Source organism: Lepisma saccharinum, chromosome 26, assembly GCF_977018435.1.
Source record: "Lepisma saccharinum chromosome 26, izLepSacc3.1, whole genome shotgun sequence".
Classification (NCBI taxonomy): Eukaryota; Metazoa; Arthropoda; class Insecta; order Zygentoma; family Lepismatidae; genus Lepisma; species Lepisma saccharinum.
This window is the reverse complement of record NC_139254.1, coordinates 50,947,371-50,969,483: the sequence shown is the minus strand read 5'-3', so window position 1 is coordinate 50,969,483 and position 22,113 is coordinate 50,947,371. Positions and strand designations below refer to the sequence as shown.

The window sequence follows — 22,113 nt, the reverse complement described above, 5'->3', positions numbered from 1 at the left end:
CGATATAAAATTTACCGATACCGATAACTGATATTCTACCGATCCGATATAAAATTAGAAATAGTCCTTGAAGAACCTGAAAGGTTCATTGACCTCCTTAATAAATGTATGTTTCGAGGTGACTGCAGAGCAAAAGAAGTTGCATATTTAGACATTTACTTTTTTAGAAAGAAGGGCATGGAGATTATCCATAAAAATTACAACAAAATGGCAGATTACTTACGTGAAATTTAGAACATTTCGCACTTCCGCATTGCACAATTTAATGGTTAATAAGATTGAACCATTAAATTGTGCAATGCGGAAGTGCGAAATCTAAATTTCATGTAAGTAATTTTAAACCGCGTTTACCGCAACCATCATGAAAATGGCAGAATTTTGCACTAAATTATCAGATATTTATCGATATATCGGATCGGTAAAATAATTGGTAATTTTACCGATAAACCGATACACCGATATGCCTATATCGGCCGATACTGATAACAGTACCGATTAATCGGTCTCATCCCTACTTCATATAGATAAAGGGTTAGATTGCCGAAAATGAAACAACCATGTATCAACCAAGTATTGCATGGCATGGTATGTAGACACAAACATTTTTAAAGTGGAATCTCAGGTGGCCACTCTAGGAGCATGATAAAATTAAAGTATAATTCCCGGTTTTCAAGGCAAACTTTCCAAAATTCAAGGGTACAAGCAGATGTTTTCTCTATTTCAACCTTACGTATTCCCACCTCTCACCCCCCCCCCCACACACAATTACATTAACAACATAATAGGTCTGTGCAATTGCACTGTATCCAAAACTTCTAATTCAATTCAACTGAACAGTATATATATTTATGTATTTAATAATAATAATTCGTGGCACGACAGCCCTAGGGCCTTGGCCTATCTCCCGACTGCCAGTCTCCCTCCCACAATCCTACCTAGAGGTGTGGAGTTCTTCAACCGGTAATGGGGTGACTTGGAGTCGGCACGTCGAACCTCCAGCTGTTATAGGAGATTTCCGAGACCGGATTACGCTACTCTCTCGTAGCTCCCCAATTTCCTCACAATGGTGGGTTGCCACCGGCCCTATATACAGGCCGAAAATTCCCGGAGACTGAACCTGGGATCAAACCCATGCCGTCCCACAGCCGCCATTCAAAGCAAGGTCCCTTAGACCGCACGGCCACAGAGGAGGACTTTATGTATTTAAAATGTTTAATTTAAGGTGCAGACTTTAAGTTTGCCATTCAACACACTCAGCCTCAAAATACACAAGTTACAAATGTTATGGGATTACTAATCTGCGAAAAATTGTCAATTGTATAAGAATTTCAAACTCAAATTTACCTAATCAACTTCAAGATATCTTATCTTGATATAATCAGATACACTGTTCTGCAAAGGACAGTAACGAAGTAAACAGACTGAGAGAATTCTCTTTTATTTTCAATGCAGCTTTCTTTTCTTTCTCCATAAAAATAAATGCTAAACTGTGAAAAACTTTTCTCAGTGCACTTATAAATATGTATAAATTGAATGAAGTTTGGGTTAATAAAAGTCACCATTTTTCACGTTTATGGAGAAAAATTCATGTAGAATTCACACATAATCCCTGGAGCCAATAATTCAGTCATAATTCCCAGAATTCATGAGTAGCCACCTTGAATACGAAACACTGTGAAATGTGCACCGACGTGAACTGAACCTCGGACCCCTTGATTACAAAGCAATAAAGTGAGCCACTACACCAGCAAAAATGCTGAATTGACAAGTGTTCCAGCTGTGGGACAGTGTATCATGCTATGCCCGTATGTAGTGCTAGTCAAGGAAGGCTTGGTGAAAAATAATGGTCCTATCACTTTATCCACAACCAGTGTAGAGACTAGATATGGCATGTAAAACAAATTGAATTCTTCTGAAATGTAATTTGTTTTTAACTGTTTCGCCTGCTCTATTGTTGCCTGCTAAGCAAAAAGGTCTTAAAGGCATTTTAGATAATTGTAAGAAAATGAGCAAAATGTGTTTTGGCTTTGGCTACACCTTTAAGTAAAATTTAGAAACACATTGCCTTATGGTTGGTTTTTGTCCTAAATTTTATTTGAGAGCGCAGCCAAAGGCACATTTGATCATCTTATCGAAATTACTTGGAATGCAGTTACAGCTTCTTGTTTTTGCAAGGTAGGGTAATACAGTTGGATAAATTCTTTTACTATTGACCACTGAAATACTATTAATAATTTGTGGCCATCCTGTACATCTCATGAGGGACACAGTAGCTGTAGAAATTCAAATAACAACAATAACACAACAATCATTTATGGTACTCGCTCTTGCTCTCGCTCTCTCTCTCTCTTTAACAATGGTCAGAAAATAGCTTAGTTCAAGCATACGAGGGCCACTATTTATATTTTGAGCCTTGGCAACACTGATTGAAGTTAGGCGCGATTTGACGTTTGCATGGAATCGTCTGGCATTATTGAGCATAAAGTACTTCAAATGTTTTGTCAATAGCTTGATTTGTGTTGTTTATGTTGCCTTGGAGACTGCGCGACAACAATAAAATGGAATTAACTCGTGAACATTTTCGTGCGATGATTTTTTACGATTTTCGACGTGGATTATCAAGACAAGAGTGCATCGATCAACTTACTTCCACATTTGGCGATGAAGCCCCATCCTTTGCCACTGTGAAACGCTGGTATAACGAATTTAATCGTGGCCGCCATTCGCTCACCAACGAGATTCGCGAAGGTCGTCCAAAATCAGTTGTTGTTCAAGAAAACACTGATGCTGTGCAAAACCTAATACTGCAAGATCGTCATGTGACATACTGTGAGATTGAGGCAACCATAGGCATTACTTCCACCAGCATATATAAATTATTACATGATCATTTAGCTGTGAGAAAGGTATGTTCTCGTTGGATCCCACACAATTTGACAAAAACTCAAAAAGACGCTCGCGTCAATTGGTGCAAACAAATGCTCAATAAATACAATCGTAGTGCTTCAAAAGACACATATAAGATTGTAACAGGTGATGAATCATGGATATACGCATATGAGCCGGAACGTAAACAGCAGTCAACTGTATGGGTGTTTCAAGATGAACCCAATCCAACAAAAGTTGTTCACGCTCGAAGCACATCGAAACAAATGGTCGCCTGTTTTTTTCGGGAAAACTGGTCATGTGGCAACTGTGCCTTTAGAGGAACGTAGAACGGTCAACTCTGAATGATACACAACAATTTGTTTGCCAGAGGTCTTCGATCAAATACGGAAAACAAACAAACGCCGTCGGATCATTCTTCATCAAGACAATGCCAGCTGTCACACATCTCATCTAACAACCGACTTTATGAACAGTCAAAAAATCGAATTGATGGGTCATCCGCCATACAGTCCTGATTTGGCACCCAATGACTTCTTCTTGTTTCCGAATGTCAAGAATAAATTGCGTGGACAACGATTTTCGTCAGCGGAAGATGCCGTTGATGCGTTCAAAAACCATATTATGAAGGTGTCTCAAGAAGATTGGAAAAACTGCTTTGACAAATGGTTCGAAGGAATGCAAAAGTGTATTGACCATAAAGGAGAATACTTCGAAAAACAATAAAGCAGTTTTCAATGCCAAATTCCTGTTTTTTCATTGTTAGGCTCAAAATATAAATAGTGACCCTCGTATCATAGAATACACTAATTTTTTCTTGCACACTTATTTCCTGCTGGGGACTATCATTTCTCAGGTTCCCACTAACTTCCCTCCTCCGTGATACAAACAGCTCTTTGAGGGGCAAAGTTTGCCATACAGGTTTTCAATTGATGGCATTTAGTCAGCACATGAACTCATGTTCCCACAGACAACTGGCATTTTAGACCAGAGCGTGATACTTTTTTTAAAAGTAGCTCCTGAACATTCCCCATGTTGCGAGGTCAACAGTAAAATTTTCAGGGTCTCACATGGGATCAAACTCAGGAACACTCGCATCAAAGGCAAGACTGCTAACATTTCAGCTACATGAGAGCCTTCCCGTTAATTTTACCAAAACAAATTCCCTGACATTGTCCAGGTTTTCAAAGTTAAAAAATAAATTTTCAGGCCATTGCCAATGTTCTACCTTACTATTACTCTGTTTACAGCATATTTCCTTGAATGGAAATAGGTTTAATCATTTTTAAAGAAATTACAAACTAGCAAACTACTTTACAAATATGTGAAAAATTCAAGTACAAGAACCATATTTAATAGGAATGGGCTGACATGAAATTCTGGCCGATACCGATATAAAATTTATTGATACTTGAAATCAATACTCACCAATCTAATATAAAATTGCAACAGTTTTATTAAGTACTTGAATGATTCCTTGAGCTCTTTAATTAATATATGAGCACAAGTGACGTAACTTCATTGAAGACAGATTTGAGAAAAATGCATACTTAAATGCGACTCATACATAATGAAAACTTTTTTTCCAACATTTTGCCCCCCAAAACTGTGGTGTGTATTATGCACGTAATAATTCAGACAGCCAACATGAAACCATGCATGTTTCCACTATGTCACTGCATATAACATATATATGGAGCAACAGGCACAAATACAAATTAGCAGGTTGAATTTCTTTAGTATATATATATATAAACTATAAAACAACTATAAATGAGAAATGGACATTTTGAATGATTTTTCACATTGTATCTGAGCATTTTGAGAGAGAGGGGGGGGGGGGATGGCGTGGGTTTGGGACTCACTGAATATGAAAGATGATATTCTCATCTTGGTCCTCATAGCAACAGGTGACTCACTAAATTGGTTTGATGTTATTCACTCTTGATCAGCTTTATGACCTACAACTAAGAACGCCATTTCTTGAACCTGAATTTTACTGCACATTACATACCAGAAATAATTGTTTGTGCCTTTCCCCCATCAAAAATCAGGGTGCGCATTATACATGCGTGTGCACTATACATGCGTAAATACTGTTAACTTAGTACAGGGTCAACGAAGTAATAAGGTCTGTTTTATACAACGTATATTGATACACTTGTAAGTTGAATTGTATCTTCAGCAAATATGGTGTATAAAGAAACAAACTGCCGGAGTACTAATTCAGGTGAGTGTACTATGTTTAGCTGTTGGAGCACAAACATAGTGTCTCTATGAGCAAGAATTTGGACTTAGGAGATACTTTTTTCTAAAACTGAAATGTTGCTACTTCACAGTTCTAAGTCTTGCATGTAACTCCATTTCCACGAAAAGTGGAGACATCACTTGTGCTCTGAACCACTCATATGTAACCAAATAACTGCAACAGGTTTTGAATTAGAAAAAGAACCACATCTTTAGACATTTCACGAGCATGTATGAACTATACATTCATACACACAAAAGTAAAAAATCAAATAAAAATGGCATGATTATGCACTAAGTTACAAGATAATTATAGAAATATTGGATCAGTAATTTCTGATATACTAATATAACTATATCACCTGATACGAATATCAATGAACCTGTCCTATTCATAATATTTCATATTCCTGTACTTACACAGGTTTTGGAATACTTTTTATTTAAATTCCACACCTCTTCCAGATTTTTCAAGTCAGTGTGAACCCTGATTTCCATCAATTTTGACTACTATTTCCCAGGTATTCGTGGAGAAAGGTGAAGCCATTTCATTGCCTGCACTCGTTCATTAAAAGTTAGTCGACACCTTGAATTGAATACTTCCCTCAGTACATTGCTTCTTCAAAATAAGTTACATGGGAAACAACCCATTACATCACATCTCTTATTAGCACTATGTAATCAATGTAAATTTATTGTTACAAAACACAACTTATTCTACCCTACGCTCCCATAAATATGCATGCCACAGTTTTTGTTCCTCAAGTACAAATCATCACCAAGAGTAACTTGTACAGTAAAATAATATACAGGCATGCGCATTTCACTGTGTTACAATATCTAAACGTTTCTCTACGCATGGCATACTAAGATCCAGGTTTGTCATTTAATGAACTGGAAATTGTATTTTACGAGCAAGTTTCTAGAATGCAATTAATGTACATTTTATTACTTGTAGGATGCACTGTGCTACAACTCTAGTTATGCCTCGAACTACCTGAAACGTATCACAGGTAAAAATATGTACCTAAATTAATTAAATAAATGTTCTATATCGACTCTAAGAAATAATGGAAAATCACCATAAGCACAAATATCCACATTTTGTACCAAAAAAAGCATTCGGACACAAAAACATAAAAGACACTGTACATATTCCAGAAAAGGAAGTCACGATGCATAGATCCAAGATATTTTTTTTCGTATATCCTATATACACACTGGCAGCCACCAAATGTAAGCGGTAATACAGAAATAATTGCTCCCATCACCATAGGTTAACATCATGCAGGATGTCACCCATATCTTTGGAAGAAACTTTTCTCTTACCACATAAGTTCATAAGGGAATTCGACTTTCTTCCCCTAAAGTTTGTCTGGTAGGTGGAATATTTAGATCTGCTTCTCATGTGACTTGTATCTGGTGGGTCTGAAATTGAAGTAAAAGTGTGGTCCACATTTACATACCTTTTATTTTCTTTCTACACAATGCTCTCGTTATCATATCTTTACCTACACTGCAGTGCAGTTGTAACTGCTATGTTACACACAACACTGTAAACCCTTGTAAACCAAGCTCTTGTTTAGCACACTACGTAGATTACATTCTATTCTATCTGGAATAAGAATTACTAAATATAGAATGTTTACGAAACCACTACAAACATACTACAGGATGTCCCTAAAGTCCCATTACCATTATAATCAAACATAACTCTGAAACTACATGACATAGAGTAGGGTGGTTTTTTGCAAAGTGCTCTACAGCTCAAGAAGTTTTTTTGTTGTTTTCATGTGTGTTCTAGGCCCATTTTTCTACATGGAGGACTGCATTACAGGGAAATGTTACTGCGATATGCTTGAACAGTACCTACTCCACCAGGGGGAGGAGTTGTAGACGTCCACTATTTTCCAACAAGACTGAGCACCCCCAGATTGGTCTCATGATGTTTGGGATATTCTGGATAGACATAACCCTGGGAGATGGATAGGTCGTGACGAACCAATTACCTGGCCCCCACAATCTCCTGATATCACCTCCTTGAATTTTTAACCTTCAGGGTACATCGAAGATTGAGTATACTAAACCCCAGTTCCAGATTCTGCTTTATAGCTGATCAGTGGTGATTTATTCATTCTTAGTTTTGGACTTTTAACCAGTGTGTTATTTTCAAAATTAGCAACGTTTCGGAGGCTGATTCTGCCCCCGTCTTCAGGGTAGTGTGTGATCTACTAAATCACATTGTAATACCTGGACACATGATGTGTTTGGGGATGGTGTCTATATAGAGAATAAATTGTTGCCTTGTAGGATAATTCTCGGTGGCAAAGGCCCACCTCGTCTGTCAGTTACAAGGACCTCTTGTACATGAAGTTGCCAGGGAGAGTTATGAGTGGTCCAGGCTCCACTTCGTCTGGTGGTCACATCAAGACTACTTTTCTATATAAGTTGCCGGGGAGGATTAATTTGCGGTGGCCCAGGCTCCACCTTGTCAAAGGATTGATACCGTTTGGATTCAACCCCAAAAGATACAATGCTTCTTCAGTGCTGCTTACGTGCAACAGTCAGACCCTGAATGGTTGTGGACATACAGTTCTCCCAGGCGTGTGCTACAATGATCCTCGTTTGTATGCTGACTGGCCAAAGCAGGGTTGGAGATGTATCTGTAAAAATCTGTTCCAGATCTTGTTACACTTTGCAGAAGGATCGTTGCAGCTGTGCACACAGTTGATGCTGATACGCTGCAGCAGGTATGGGTAGAAGTATAATTGGAGGAAAAAAAACAAAAAAAAACTCTGCCCTATGTCGTGTGGTTTCAGAGTTATGTTTGATTGTAATGGTAACAGGACTTTAGGGATACCCTGTATTTTCTATACACTAATACAATAGAATTACATACACCCATGATACAAAATAAATATTAAGATTATAAAATATGGTAAACAGGTAAAAATACTACTCCCTTTGATCATTGTTACATTTTAAACAAAGCAAAACATACTAACAATACAAGCATAGCTGTATTTTTAAGTAAATACAATGGTATCTTATATTTGATGTTTTGTCAAGGTGAGGAAATTGTAAAACCCAGGAAAATTTTTATAGCATATTCCTTTATAGGGATCATGAGGACTGGATGAGGATCTGGGTACATAAAATAAGGTTCCATTGTAACTACTGTCAAAGAATATGTTATCGTAAGCATGGAAAGAATGCTAGCAAGACTGAAGTTAGTTATGCTAAAATACATAATTAATTCAAGCAGAATTCTTAGGTCATAGATAACTACTTGTTGAGAAGACATGCTTTCAAATAATCATTTGCACAAAAGGACTAGTGAAGAGAATACAAATGATACTAAGACGAAACTTTTAATTTCATATTGTTGTACTAAAGTTTAATCTGCTTTACAAGATGATACAATCAATTTCATACACTACATCATATTTACCTATTTTGCAAGGAATATGCTTTACGACTACTATAAAAAATCATGCCAAAGAATTGTATGCAGTGGGATCAACACGAAGAACATGCTTCAGTTTAAATTATTATGCAGGTTCTGCATGTACAGAAAATGTACACGAGATACAAAAGCAAGCTGGTTTTCAATTTGAGCTTCAACTAACTTTTCAACAATATTGCATTTTGCCTACTCACGCAATAGCAAAATCTGCACTCTACTGTTTTGATGTGTTTATTAGTCAAATTACATACATTATTAATTTCTTTTTGGACCCCATTTTGTCTTTATGTTGTTTAGCATGTTGAGTTTCAACTGCTAACAACTAAACTGTTCATTTGATCTACCACTGAAATGCAAGATTGAGGTCTGCCAAGTGGATTTTCAATGTATGATGCACGGTTAGGCTATTGTTATCTGGTTACTTCTTTCTTTGAAGTAAATCTCCTCAAGGAATCAAATCTTGAACTGCAAATATCAGTCAACGACGGAGTCCAAGAATTTCTTACAATATGCAACACCAGGACCTGTTTCAAATGAAACGCAGGTCACTATTGCGAAACTTCGATTAGTTTAAATAGTGTGAAAGATTCTTTTGCTGCTGTTTTTTTAATTAGTTTTAATGAGGTGATGCCAATGTGTTGCAATCTTATTAGCAAGACTTACCGTAGGCAATGTAAAGAATGATTTCAGAAATCATTTACAAATAAAAATCTATATGAAAGGAAAAAAAAATATTAATATTATTGTCTTACATTAGACTTACATTAAAAATGAATTTACTTTCCTGATAGCTCAAATTACATACCACGTGATGCTCTATATGATCCTCTTCTGCCCAACTGGCTCAGGCTGCGGCAGGGGGAAGAACCTCTGCCATCGTCTGGAGAATCTGTAGCTGCCAAACAAAACTTATGAGCAATATTTCCTGATAAATAAATTTCTAGATTAAGAAAGTTCGTGGTGCTAGGGCAGATATATATTGTTCAACTGCTATCCATGCATTTTCTATTTTTCTACTTTTACAATATTTAAATAAAATGGTGCAAGATACTTTCACATTAAATAATTTGCATACTGATTAACTCTCTATAGACGTACGCACTAAAAATGCTCACTTATGAACATGAATACAGGCAGTCGGTACAACCAAAATGGCAATAGGCAGGGCCTCTAGGTCAATGTAAAATTGCCACACACACTGACACCTTAGAACTTCCTTGTACAGAGGTATGCTTCCAACAAGAGTGAAACTCCTTCCTATAACTGCATTTGATTTTTGCCTACTGACCTTCTCATGCACATTGGACTTTTTGGTATCATTACTTTCTGAATAATCCACTCTGGAAGGATTTTGCACTATTTTATCTGTACCTAGTATATATGCAAATTCACAACCATCTATAGAGTTTTAACACACTAAATCTTGTATAAAGATGCAGCACTTTCAATAATGTTTTACATAGTACCAGGAATTCATTTATCTTAATATTGCTACAAAACTTTTGTAATTAATTTGCACTACAGAGCCAAAATTTAGTCATGTCAGGATGTCAATTAAAGTGGTACAATACTATGTTGAACAATCCAGCAATACAAAAAAAATGTGATATTTCATGTCATTGCATTGAAATTACAAACAAAACAACATGCAACTTAATATGAATTCACCAATATTTTCAAAGCATACTACAGTCTACAAGGCATACATGGAACAATAATATATTTAAGGCATTCAAAACATGTGAGAAAACACATTGGAAATTAAAATGAACAAACGACTTGTGCGAGGGATGAGCAGACAAAAAGAATACAAAGTCTGTAAATTTCAGTTGGTATTTATTAGACAAATACAGACTCACGTGAAATGATACATCATACACTACTTCTCAACATAGTTTCATTGTCGGTTCAGGCATTTATCCCAGCGCTTTGCGAGGTTCATGATGCGTCTCATAGAACTCAGGGTCCTGTTGTCGGAGCGAAATCCTTACTTCGTGTTTGACATCATCATCATCATCATCATCTGAGAGAAACTGGAGTCCTCCGAGATGCTTCTTCAAAGGAGCAAAGATATGGTAATCGCTCAGAGCAAGGTCAAGGATGTATGGTGGATGTAGGAGCACATGCCATCCAAAACCTGCCAGAATAGCACATGTATTGTGAACCGTGTGTGGAGTTGCATTGTTATGAAGCAGAACGACTTCTGTGATGAGAAGTACGGGCCTCTATTTTCCAAATCGCTGTTTGTAAGTGCAGCAATGACTCCAGTTTCACTTGGATGATGTTGTGTAGCACGAAGTAAAGTTTGGGCTCTGACAACAGGACCCCCGAGTTCTATGAGGCAAGCATCATGAACCTTATCAAGCACTGGGATAAATGCCTGAAGCAGGGAGGAGACTGTGTTGGGAAGTAGTGTATGAGGTATTCTTTGATGCGAGTCTGTTTGTATTTGTCTAATAAATACCTACTGGAATTTACAAGCTTTGTATTCTCTCTCTCCGATTATTTGTCATATATTTCTGCAATTTTCTGTTAAAACATGTATTGAGAGAAGGCTAATTAGAAATCATGTAAATTTTATCTTAATTTTTATTCAGTTGTGTTAAAATGAAATTTTAACCAATAACAACCGAGTACAATATTAAAGTGTACACGTAACTGATAGTTTACTGGCCCAAAATTTCACAAAGAACAGTTGATCTATTTACATGATCAGATGACTCGGGTCTTAAAAAAAATGAAAACTTATGAAATATCGTATTTAAAAACATACTAGTTAATACAATTCAGAACAATAACAAAATGATACATCTGGGGAAGCAAGCCACAGACAATGTACATATTTATTAAAAATTAATTTGAAAGAGCCATGGTGTAAGGTACTGACAAAAAGCTTTTTCATTGAAAATGCTTGGTCAGTGCATTAGGTCAAACCACACACATGACTATTTTCTTTCCTTTTGCTTAAGATGTTAATCCGGACTAATGGGGGAACAAGTTGACCGGAAAAAAAAAAGAAAATACTGAAATACAAATATCAGTTCATGGTCAATACGGGTAAGAAGGTAAAGTTCCCCATGCATATAGCACCATGCCATGAAGGCACCATTTAGGGGTTGTGGGGGTAGGGCCCAACACATTCTCGATCTTGGCCATTTTGGATGTGATGTGATCAGCACCATGCTCCAGCCACCTTTACCCCACCCGGTACACATTTATTTGAGACTGGGTGAGCCCAGAGTCACTTTATGCGGGGACAAGGCTGGAAAAATTCCAACCTTAGATCACCCATCCCGGGAATTGAACCCAGGTCTCACATGTGGCAGTCAGATGCCCTACTGACTACACCACCATGGCTCTACACAATCAATACAGTGGAACTGTAATTATTTAACATTTTTCAGAGACTAGGCTAAAAAACATAAAATGTAGAACATGTAAAATCAAGAAGCGCTTTAAACATTGCTCATTTATTGGGACTATGAAAATTTGATTAATAAAGCAGGAAATTGTAAAATATGGGAACGTACAATCAAAGTTCTGAGGTACCTATCAATTATTTCTGCCTATATATTTTACAATTAATTAATTTGATTGCTACTGTGGTTAAGTGGAAACTAAAAATGCATTTTAAACAGTCTAACACCTACAATTCCTCACAGAAGCTAGTCTAGAAAAATACACGTAATTTATACTGCTAACCAGAATAACTGTATTGTATACAGTGAATACATCGACAGAATGACTTACTGTGCGCAAAAGATGTTAACAGGTGCATAGTGGATTAGCATGTACTGTGATTAAAATATAATAAGATATGTATACGGTCATCCTCTCACCTCGAAACATTCCACTCATACGACGATCATTATATCCATCTGCCAAACTATCTTGAGATCCACGGTAATAATCTTGTCTCATACGAGGACTGAATACATTGTCTGGGAGGAAAAAAAAACAAAAGTGCAAAAAAAAGTAACTGTCCCATTAGCATTGTTTTAACTAAATGTGGTTAGGGTTGAAAGTATTCAACAAGAACTAATGATGCAACATAAAAATCCCTCACAGCAAACAAAAAAATTGATACATACAAGGGAAACAGTAGGTAAGGCACATTTAAGGAAAAACTATGGAGGCTGTATATGTCTTCCATCTCATGCACTGGATTTTTATCGCATCGGGGAAATATTAACACTACATTCCAACTAGCAATGGTTATAATACAGTTCTATATTGGTACAAAAGGATTTAACTTTTACGACATACTGAAAAATAGATATTATTTATGGAAATAAAAAAATCATACATGCACATGGAGCAATAATAAAATACAGTACAACACAAACTTAAGAGAAGGACATTACATATTTACACAGAAAATACACAGTGTATGTTCATAAAGATAGCTGACTTCCAAATACAGTGGAACTTTGATTTTACATTTTTCAGGGGACCAAGCTACAAAAACATACAAAGCAAGAAAATGTAAAAAAGGGGGAAAAGTTGTAACATTTTGCTATGTTGGGACCATAACGACTGAATGTACGAGGGCAAATCGAAAAGTCTTTGCCCCTATTTTTTTCAGCCAAAATATTAGTGTGATTGAAAAACAGAGATATATATTCAATGCAATAGGTTTTTCTTGGAACGGCCCAGCGTTAACTTTCGGCTGCTCCGCAGCATGGCGCTGCTGTCAGTTTGCAAAGATAGCTGTAGTACCCAACACGTCCATGTCGTATGAGCAGCAAAGTGTTATTCATTTTCTATGGAGCAAGGGACGAACGCCCATCGAGATCCATAGGGAAATGCAGCTGACATATGGGGACAAGTGTCTCGTTTTAAGAAGTGTGCGGTGCTGGTGTTGCGAGTACGAAAATGGCTGAGAAGACCTTCATGACAATGGGCATCCTTGCTTCTCCCTACAACAGAAAACATTGCTCGCATGGATGAAATGGTGAAAGCGGAGAAATGCGGTAAAACGTGGGAAATGGAAAATCCGGCAATATAAAATTGGAGTTCCACTGTGGTTAAATAAAATGCCAACTTAATTTAAAATATATATAAAAATACTTGCTATGATTTGTTTATATAGCGGTAGCATAGAATAATTCTTTTTAATAAATGGATAAAAGATTATTCAGGTTGAGTTGTTGGACTTTTAACCATTGTTTTTGGTTCCTACTTGTACCCATATTTCAGAACTAGTCTCTGAAACTTAGGTACAAATAGAAACCAAAAAATGTGGTTCAAAGTCTCCAACAAGTCAACATGAAATTGATCAGCTGCAAGGAGACTAAAAGATTGTTGTTAAATAACCTGGTTATGAATGGTGAATGCAAAGAAATTAGTGCTGAAAAAATAATAGTACGTACCATTTGTTAGTTGCATGTTAAAATTAAAATAAGAGCACAAGCAGCACAATGATGTCATTATGTACAGAAAAGGACGACTGTTGTTATTAGATTGTGGAAGTTCATGCAAAAGATATTACAATATGCAGTATATAAATGGAACTCCATGGTATTATTTCGTATTTTGGCCACTAGTACCTTTTGTATTGTGAATTAACTACATGTGTGATCAATATAAATGTATATTTACTGTAATACTGTAATTACAAGCTGTTATTATTCATTGTTTTTCTCTAGTTGAGTTATGTTGTATAGCAGGCAAAAAGGAAGAGGGGGAGGGGAACATGCAAAAGCATCCTTTATATAACAATTCTACTCATTTAGAAGAAAAGAATGTCAAATTACTTTTAACATGTAATATTCTTTAGAAAGCTCCACTTTATAAACTTCCACAATCTAGTTATTACGGTTTTAGAAAGATTAAAAAAACAGTAAATTTGTAAAGTAAATCACAAGAATGGCAGAATAAGAACTTTAAAACATAGCCAAAGCATAAATCTAAATGTAGACACAGAGCAGATGGTTGTTCTTGGAATTTACAATGCAGCACCTACCTTCATTACAGTTTTTCTAAAATCATAAAATAAAGTTGACAGACTGAACCGTCAAGATGAAAGTGAATTAATTCTTGTAGAGGACAAGATTTTTTTTCTCTCTTTACCTCAGGAAACTAAATGATGTCACCCTGTAATTTTCTTGTACTGTGTTATGCTTGAAAGAAGTTTGTAGGACAGAGAATACACATTAGTTTGGGCTTAGCAGATAAAGATGGCAATATATTGATACTGGTTGGAATTTATTTACCCGATACCAGTCGATACTTTACAGCATTTTGGTATTTTGGGGTATGCAAATGTGTCACGTGATACTTTTGCAGAGTCAAATTATCCTTGAAGTTATGCAAAATTATGCATTTATATTCATAAAATTAACAATTGCAGAATTTTGAACTTGATTAAACGTTTTGTAGAAATCTTGTGTCCCCCTTATCAAACCTAAATAATATTTTTTTCTACTTTAGTTATTTATGTCTCATTTCTACCTTTCTTGTCTAATTGCAGTGATGAGAGCGAATAATGAACTAACGCCAACAAAAGATGATGGACCAGACAAAAAAAAACCTTCCTTGCCTTGTACAGAATTTGATGCCAAAACTCCTGCCTTTGCAGGAGCACATAGCTACAGATGGCAGCAGAAGATGAGATGATAACTCATGCAGTAAGTATGGCTAGTTTCAATATTGAAAGATAGGGTGAGCTGAAGTAATAAATTTGCAGCTTGGAAACATGCAACAAAATTTATTTTTGATAAAATTTGTTTCAAAGTCCACTTTAAGCTCAGATAGGCTGATTGGGGCTGGACTTGCAGTTTAAAGTGAGTTCCAAAAAGCTGTTCAATCTGCCTCTATTAAGAAGTACAAAAATATGAGGTTTGTTTTTTTGTCTTATTCTTATTTTACATGACTTTTCTGCTACTTTTGGCTAATTACAATGATGAGGGTGAATGACGATTGGATGGAACTGATAAAAGGGCACTCACTAAAAAGAAACACACTAATGCCCAGGCCAGGATTGAACTCCGAACTTTTGTCCAAATTCAGGAGCCCACAACTCAATGAGCTGAACAACCAAGTAGACAGTCGAACAATAATGTCACACATTTAACTATTAACCATCAATTATTTCCTACAAAACAATATGGTACTTACAATTCACATTTTCCTGGACGTCGAATTTCACAACTGAAAAACATGCCTTCATCACATCAGCAATTACACAAATACTTTCTCCAAGTAATGCATTTCTATCATACCTGTGAGATTCGAACTGGACCCTTTCTTCCCCCTGCTTGGCGTTAGCATGCCCTCCTGCATATCACCACTGCTGTCGACGTGGATAGTTTTCGGACGAGGTCTTGATGTTGTGGAAGTTTTGTTTCGCATTTTAGGCACTAGCTTGGCACTTCCATGATCTGATATGTCGAACTGCTTACCCTACAGAAAACACATATGTACTTAGACTAGGTACATGATAGTTTTGAACCTAATTATTAGAGGTATGGATATTTTCTTTTTAAAGGAAACATGAAATGTGTAATACGTAGGTTGGAGATTCAATAGTGGCAACTATTTATTTACAAATGATACAAAAGAGAAACTTTTACAGCCCTTTGATGTAGTCACCAGCATTTTGTACAACCGTTGCCAGTGATGTGGAAGTCGCAGTATAACTGTAGCAGAGCCTGTTCTGTTGATGGTTCGAATGAAGCGGTCTACTGCCTGAAGAATCTCTGGAATAGTTCGGAAGCAAATGTTCCTCATCTTAGGGCTCAAGTCAAAGTCACAGGGGCTTAAGTCCGGGAAGTATGGGGGATGGTAGAGTACCTGCCAGCCCTCGAGCTAACAAATCAGTCATGGGTTGCGCTACATGTACCTGAGCATTATCCTGCAAAATGATGGGATTCAGCAGAAAGTGTCGCCTCTTCCTTCATAACGCAGGTCGCAGGTTATGTTCCAAAAATGAACAGTAATACTGCTCATTGACTGTCTGTCCTTGAGGCACGGTATGAGTTAAGATAACACCATCACAGTTGTACATGATAATCAGCATAACTTTCACATTATTTGGCTCTGACTATACAATTATACAACTGCCAAATCCAACTATACTCTCATCACTGTGCATGCATATAAACTAATGTGTGGCATAAGTGAGAAGCACCAGTTCCAATTCATAGTGTATATACAGCAGTGTTGTCACTATTAAATCACCAACCCATGTAACTAGAGGCAGGCATATTTTGATTTTGACGAAAACACGAAGTGTGAAATAATATTAATTTCTCATGATTTTGAAAGGTGTGAGTTGCATTTTCCTACCATGTTTTGTCATGAAATGATGTGAAATGAATTGCAAAATGAGAAATAAACTCTTAAAAACAATTGATTGATTTAATTAATTAATTGATTTGCTTTATTTTACTTCGCTTTTTGTGCAACTTTTGGCTAATTTGCGAAGATTGGGACGAGTGATGATATGATGAAATTGATGAATGGACACTCACAAACATCCATGCCCATGTTGAACCCGGGACCACTGACAATTGATTGATTTGGTGCTTTTTAAGTACACTTTATGCACTAATTGGGACTGGACCTACAGTTTAAGGTGGGATCCGAACCACTATGTGCCTCCACCGAGAATCGAACCCGGGATCACTTGATTACAAGGCAACGACACTAGAAGTGTGCCATCGGGGAGTCCCTCTTATGACCAATCAGCATTGGGCATACATGCCCACACACAAATAACCACAGGCCAAGGAAAGCTTGTGAGAGCTATTTTCCCAGAAACTTATACCCCCCACCCCCAATTAGAATCATGGGTCATGTTTACCAACCAGTTGTCACTCATGGGAGGGGTAGAAATGCTTTATTTATAAAGAACCAACCATTGTTAGGCTAACCGTAGCCATTTTGGAGAACAAAAACCATGTGCTCCAAATCACATGTTTACTAAATCTTTTATTCTTTATTGAAAATCAGAGATAACACTCACCCACAGGTAAAATAATGCCTAATTTACTAAAAGTAAACTCATTTGCAATTATCTGGCATAATTAAGCCAGAAAAGGTGAAAAACACTTTTGTTTACACTTTTTAAGCAATTGATAACTCTACCATCTGGTGGGAGAAAGTGGCACCTCTCCTACAGACAAGAATTCAAAGGACTCCAGCTGGCCAATGAGAAGCCTTCAAGGCTGTGACGTCACAGAGGAGACTTTGAGATGGCCTATTGCGTTCTGAGCTTGCTATTCAAGCTCACTTGTATTACAGACCCACCTGAGAGCAGGTCACCTGGAAGTTGCTGGTAAAATCCAGTGTGTGAATGGCCACCTGTGCCAGCAACAAAGGATACATAAAGGGAAAAGGGATCTAAGGTCCTGTTACAGTAAACACAGGCCTAAGTGTGTGTGACCAAGTGGGATATTGTGTCCACAAGTGCATTTAAGGATCCCAGTGAAAATTCAGCAAAATAGCGAGTTTTGTGTCCCTCATCCCATGTGGAAATCCAGACCACATGGTCGGCAGAACTGACACCATAGAAGCATCCATAGGATATCAGAGAATATCCAAGTTGTTCTTAGCCATCCACCCAAGAAAATCCAGGAAAACTCATTTATCACCCCCCCAAAGCCTTTGTTACACCAAGGAAACACATAATATTAAATTTTTAGTGTGGTGTACCCCAAATTTGTCTATGTGTCGGGATGTGGCGATAAAGAGTGAAATAGTGTGTGTACAGCCCCAGGTATGATTGATATAGTGTGAAAGCGGCTGATATGTAAGTACAAAATCTTTTGTATATCTTTTTTGTGCCATGTACAGTGAAGTGCTCATGTTTGTTGGCAGCTATGCCACAAGCGGTGTTCTTTTCAATGAATAAATATGTCGTTTAAAGGTGTCTGACCTTCTATCATTTTAGTGAATCATAAGCCTATTAAGCCCTCCTCTAGTTACCGATTATTAAAGTTAGGCTAAAGTTCGTCTGTTGCTTAACAGATATCTCAGGGGATATCTGTTCTTATACGGAACACCACACGTGGAATAGGGTCTGCGCGTGGCTGCGTAAAGCGTGGTTCTCTTTTGTTTTTGCTGTTTTTGATATATTATATATTTAAAGTTAACCTTTTGTAAAACAAACTAAAACCAACTTTAAATCAACATAATATAAACAAGCAAACCAAAAACCATCCCCTCTTGCGAGATTATGAGACTCAGAGGTAGCAGATTCACTAAAATGGATACCAGGTCAAAGTCACTAGAACGGCCAGCTGGCCATATGTCATCCCCCAGTGGTAGTGGAGACTCCCAACTAGCCTTAATTATTGCCATGCTCAAAGACCAAGGGCAAAAGATTGACAATCAGGGACAAAAAATTGATAGTCAGGGGCAAAAGATTGATAGTCAGGGAAGGGAAGTCATTCAGGCATCAGCAGAGATGCATAGGAAACTGGAGGCTGTTCGTATGGAGTTCCAGGCCAGACTGGACTCCATCCACAACGTAACGACAAAAACTTCCGAAGCATTGGTTAGGTCGGTATCTTCAAATACTGACCGGATCAATAACGTAGAGATCAGATGTAACAAGCTGGAAAAACAGGTCAATAGGGACTATGTCCAGCTATCCGAACAAGTTAGTGAATTGAGGGAAATAGTGCAAGGGGTAAATGGCACAGACAACCAGACCACCGTAGCACAACTCCTAGGCAGGTTAGATGCCCTGGAGGACACTTGCAGGGAAATTGCCCGCAGTGATAGTGCCATTGCCATAGAAGATAGAATTCTTGAGCGATTGAGGAGGGAGATGCAGAACTGTATGGTTGGAGAACCTAGTTCGCACAATAGCATCTCCGAGGGTCAGTGTTCAGCAGCCCACCCTTCCGCTATCAGACAATAGTGAGGAGGATCGGGCAACCGAACAGGCTAAAGATAGTGCAGCCCTCACGAAAATGTCAGATCATAGTAGTGGGTATTCCTCCCCCCAGAGGTACCATGTTTCACATAACTTCTCGGAATCCTCATCCGGAGGTTCGGACACAGAATTCCGAAACCAACGGAAAAGGAAAAACCGAAGAAGGGGTAAAAGTGCACCCAGGGTTAGGTTCTCAGACCTAAAACAACTGCCCACGTTTAGCGGTCAGGGACATAATCTGGCCTCTGATTTCCTACAAGAATTTGAGAGGGATCTTGATCTTCCAGAAATAGATCTAGAAGATGCCCTTAAAATAGTGTCGTACAGTCTGCGGGACGAGGCACGCCAGTGGTTTGAAAGGAACGAACACAAGTTCTGATCGTATGTGAACTTTAAGAAACAGCGTATGTGAACTTTAAGAAACAGTTCCTGAAGTATTTTCAAGGTGATGGGTGGAGGGCTTCCTCATTATCAAAAGCCCTTAATGGCAAATATAACCCTAACCTACATAGATCAATGCATAAATATTTTTGGAAACAGGTGAAGATGTTTAGACTGGCCTTACCAGAAATTGCAGATCACCAGATTTTTACACATGTCATCCAACAGCTGCCACGTAGCTTAAGGGATCAGCTGGTCCTAGCCCCCTTTACCTCTTTACAGGCAGTGGCCAATTCCATACTCAGGTATGAAAGTGTACAGGCACCACAAAACCCTGAGAGGGATAGCACAAGGCATGCACGACTTCCATATGGGAGAAACACCCCTCACGTCAACCAGGCGTACGTGAGTCGTGGGAAGGATGACACAAGTGGTCCATCAGATCCCGATAAAGCATACAGTAACCAGTATAGGCGTAGGGATAAGAATAGGTTTAAGGAACCCATCAGGGGGAAAAAAGGTAAAGGACCAAGAAAGGGTATAGAACCCCAGGGTAGGAGTTGGTTAAGACCTCTCGGGTCCACAGAGCATATGGCTGAGGTGCATTCCGAAAGCCACAGTCAGGGAAACTAGATAGGCAACGTCCTGAAGTGGGGAGGGGCGATGCCGAACCTAGATTAAGCCCACCATGTTCAACCCAGTGTAATCATCATCCAATCATTAAGGCTCATCAAGCCATTGGAGATTCAATGTTGTCTAGGCTAGCTCAAAACAAGTTTGGTTACCCAGTTCAAAGGGACTATGACGGTAGATACCATGTAGGACTATGTAAGTCGGGACAATCCTCTAGCCAGCTGCTCAGTGAACTCCGTCGTACTAAAAGTGTGCACGATAAAGTAGTGTTGATGATTGCAACAAATGACATGCTCCGAGGGGAAGACAGCGACCGAGTGCTGCGGAACCTCGAGTGCATAGTAGGGGTTCTTAAGAGGAAAGGTGCCAAGAAGATAGTCATTCTGACACCTCCACCAATTCCCAGACTAGCTAAGGAAAATAGAGCTAAGTTCTGGGCAGGGTATGATTCTCTCCTAGGTAAAATTACCTCACTGGAGAACAAAGGTAATATAAGAGTGCTTGATGTTTCTTCCAAGTTTACTCACCAGGGTCAAGAATTAAATATGTCTTTATTTGAGGAAACCATGGGGTATGGCAGTTACAAAAGGCCTGACCTGGTTCACCTCAGTCCCAGGGGCATGGACGTAATTCTCAAGGCGTTAGATGAGGTACAGTGGTTTACCCAGCATCAGCCAGAGACAAACAAACGTCAGTCACCTCAACAATGGGAGAATGTAGACGCCATAATGCCCTACACCCCTCCCACTGGAAACTAGCCAACGCTGCTCTCGTAGGAAGTAATGGTGGCGAAGGTAAAGTAAATCCCATAGATTAATAAATGTTCCATTCTGTAACATAGACGACAGTGTGTCTATAGAAAAGAGAACTGGTTAGGGATAAGTGTAACAGTGTAGTACCCATTAATAATTTGTATTAGTCAAATAACATGTAATATTTTTAATGTTATACATTGTGTCAATGGTAGAAATATAAGTAATCAACATGTAAATAACATGAAGCTATGGAGATGTAGTCCCAAAGTATACAATCTGTACATCGACAAGCTCAAACTATTACATCCTGATTTAGCATCCAAAGTGCCTCAAAAATGCTAAGCAAAGTTGTGGATGGGGGTCAGCTCTGTCTGAATACAGAACAACAGTTGTAAATAGTATATGGGACCTATATTTCATTTTTGTGCATTTTATATACTTTCAATGTTCTAATATATCCTATATTTAGAGTATTTCACGTTTATGTTGTCCTATTTGAGGGTATGGTAAGAAACATATCTCAGAGCTCAAAATGCCAAAACAAAATTAGTACACATCTCCACTACCACCATGTTTGAGTAGGCCAAAGGTAAAAGTCGACACAACCAAGGTACAGCCAAAGCCAAACATGGGAATTCACCACCAACTCAGCCAAATTGTGTAAGTAATGGGGCAAGTGATAGTGTGCAGTGACCCATCACAAGTGTGCCACCATCCCAAAACACAGGCTTAGGGGTGAAGAGCGATACATCGCAAGCAAGATGTTTGGAACTATCCACCATGCACCTTGAGGCATAGGAAGCAGGCGAAGTGTCGGAATAGTGGTTGTCACCCCCCAAGATTACGGAGCGGAAATTAAC

At 38.1% G+C, this 22,113-nt stretch overlaps 1 protein-coding gene across 11 annotated transcripts in view; it reads right to left on the bottom strand.

The window, feature by feature from the left end:
• Patronin (calmodulin-regulated spectrin-associated protein patronin) overlaps positions 1-22,113 on the bottom strand; it is a 191,259-nt gene that overhangs the window by 20,754 nt on the left and 148,392 nt on the right. For 4 of the 11 annotated variants that reach the window (XM_083112650.1, XM_083112657.1, XM_083112652.1 and 1 more), the window contains 4 exons: positions 15,823-16,003; positions 12,439-12,540; positions 9,405-9,494; positions 6,463-6,561 (listed from right to left, as the gene is read on the bottom strand). In XM_083112650.1, the coding sequence (XP_082968776.1) occupies positions 6,463-6,561; positions 9,405-9,494; positions 12,439-12,540; positions 15,823-16,003 (472 nt within the window). The remainder of the gene's footprint in view (positions 1-6,462; positions 6,562-9,404; positions 9,495-12,438; positions 12,541-15,822; positions 16,004-22,113) is intronic. The other 7 variants (XM_083112651.1, XM_083112660.1, XM_083112653.1 and 4 more) reach the window with 5 other exon arrangements.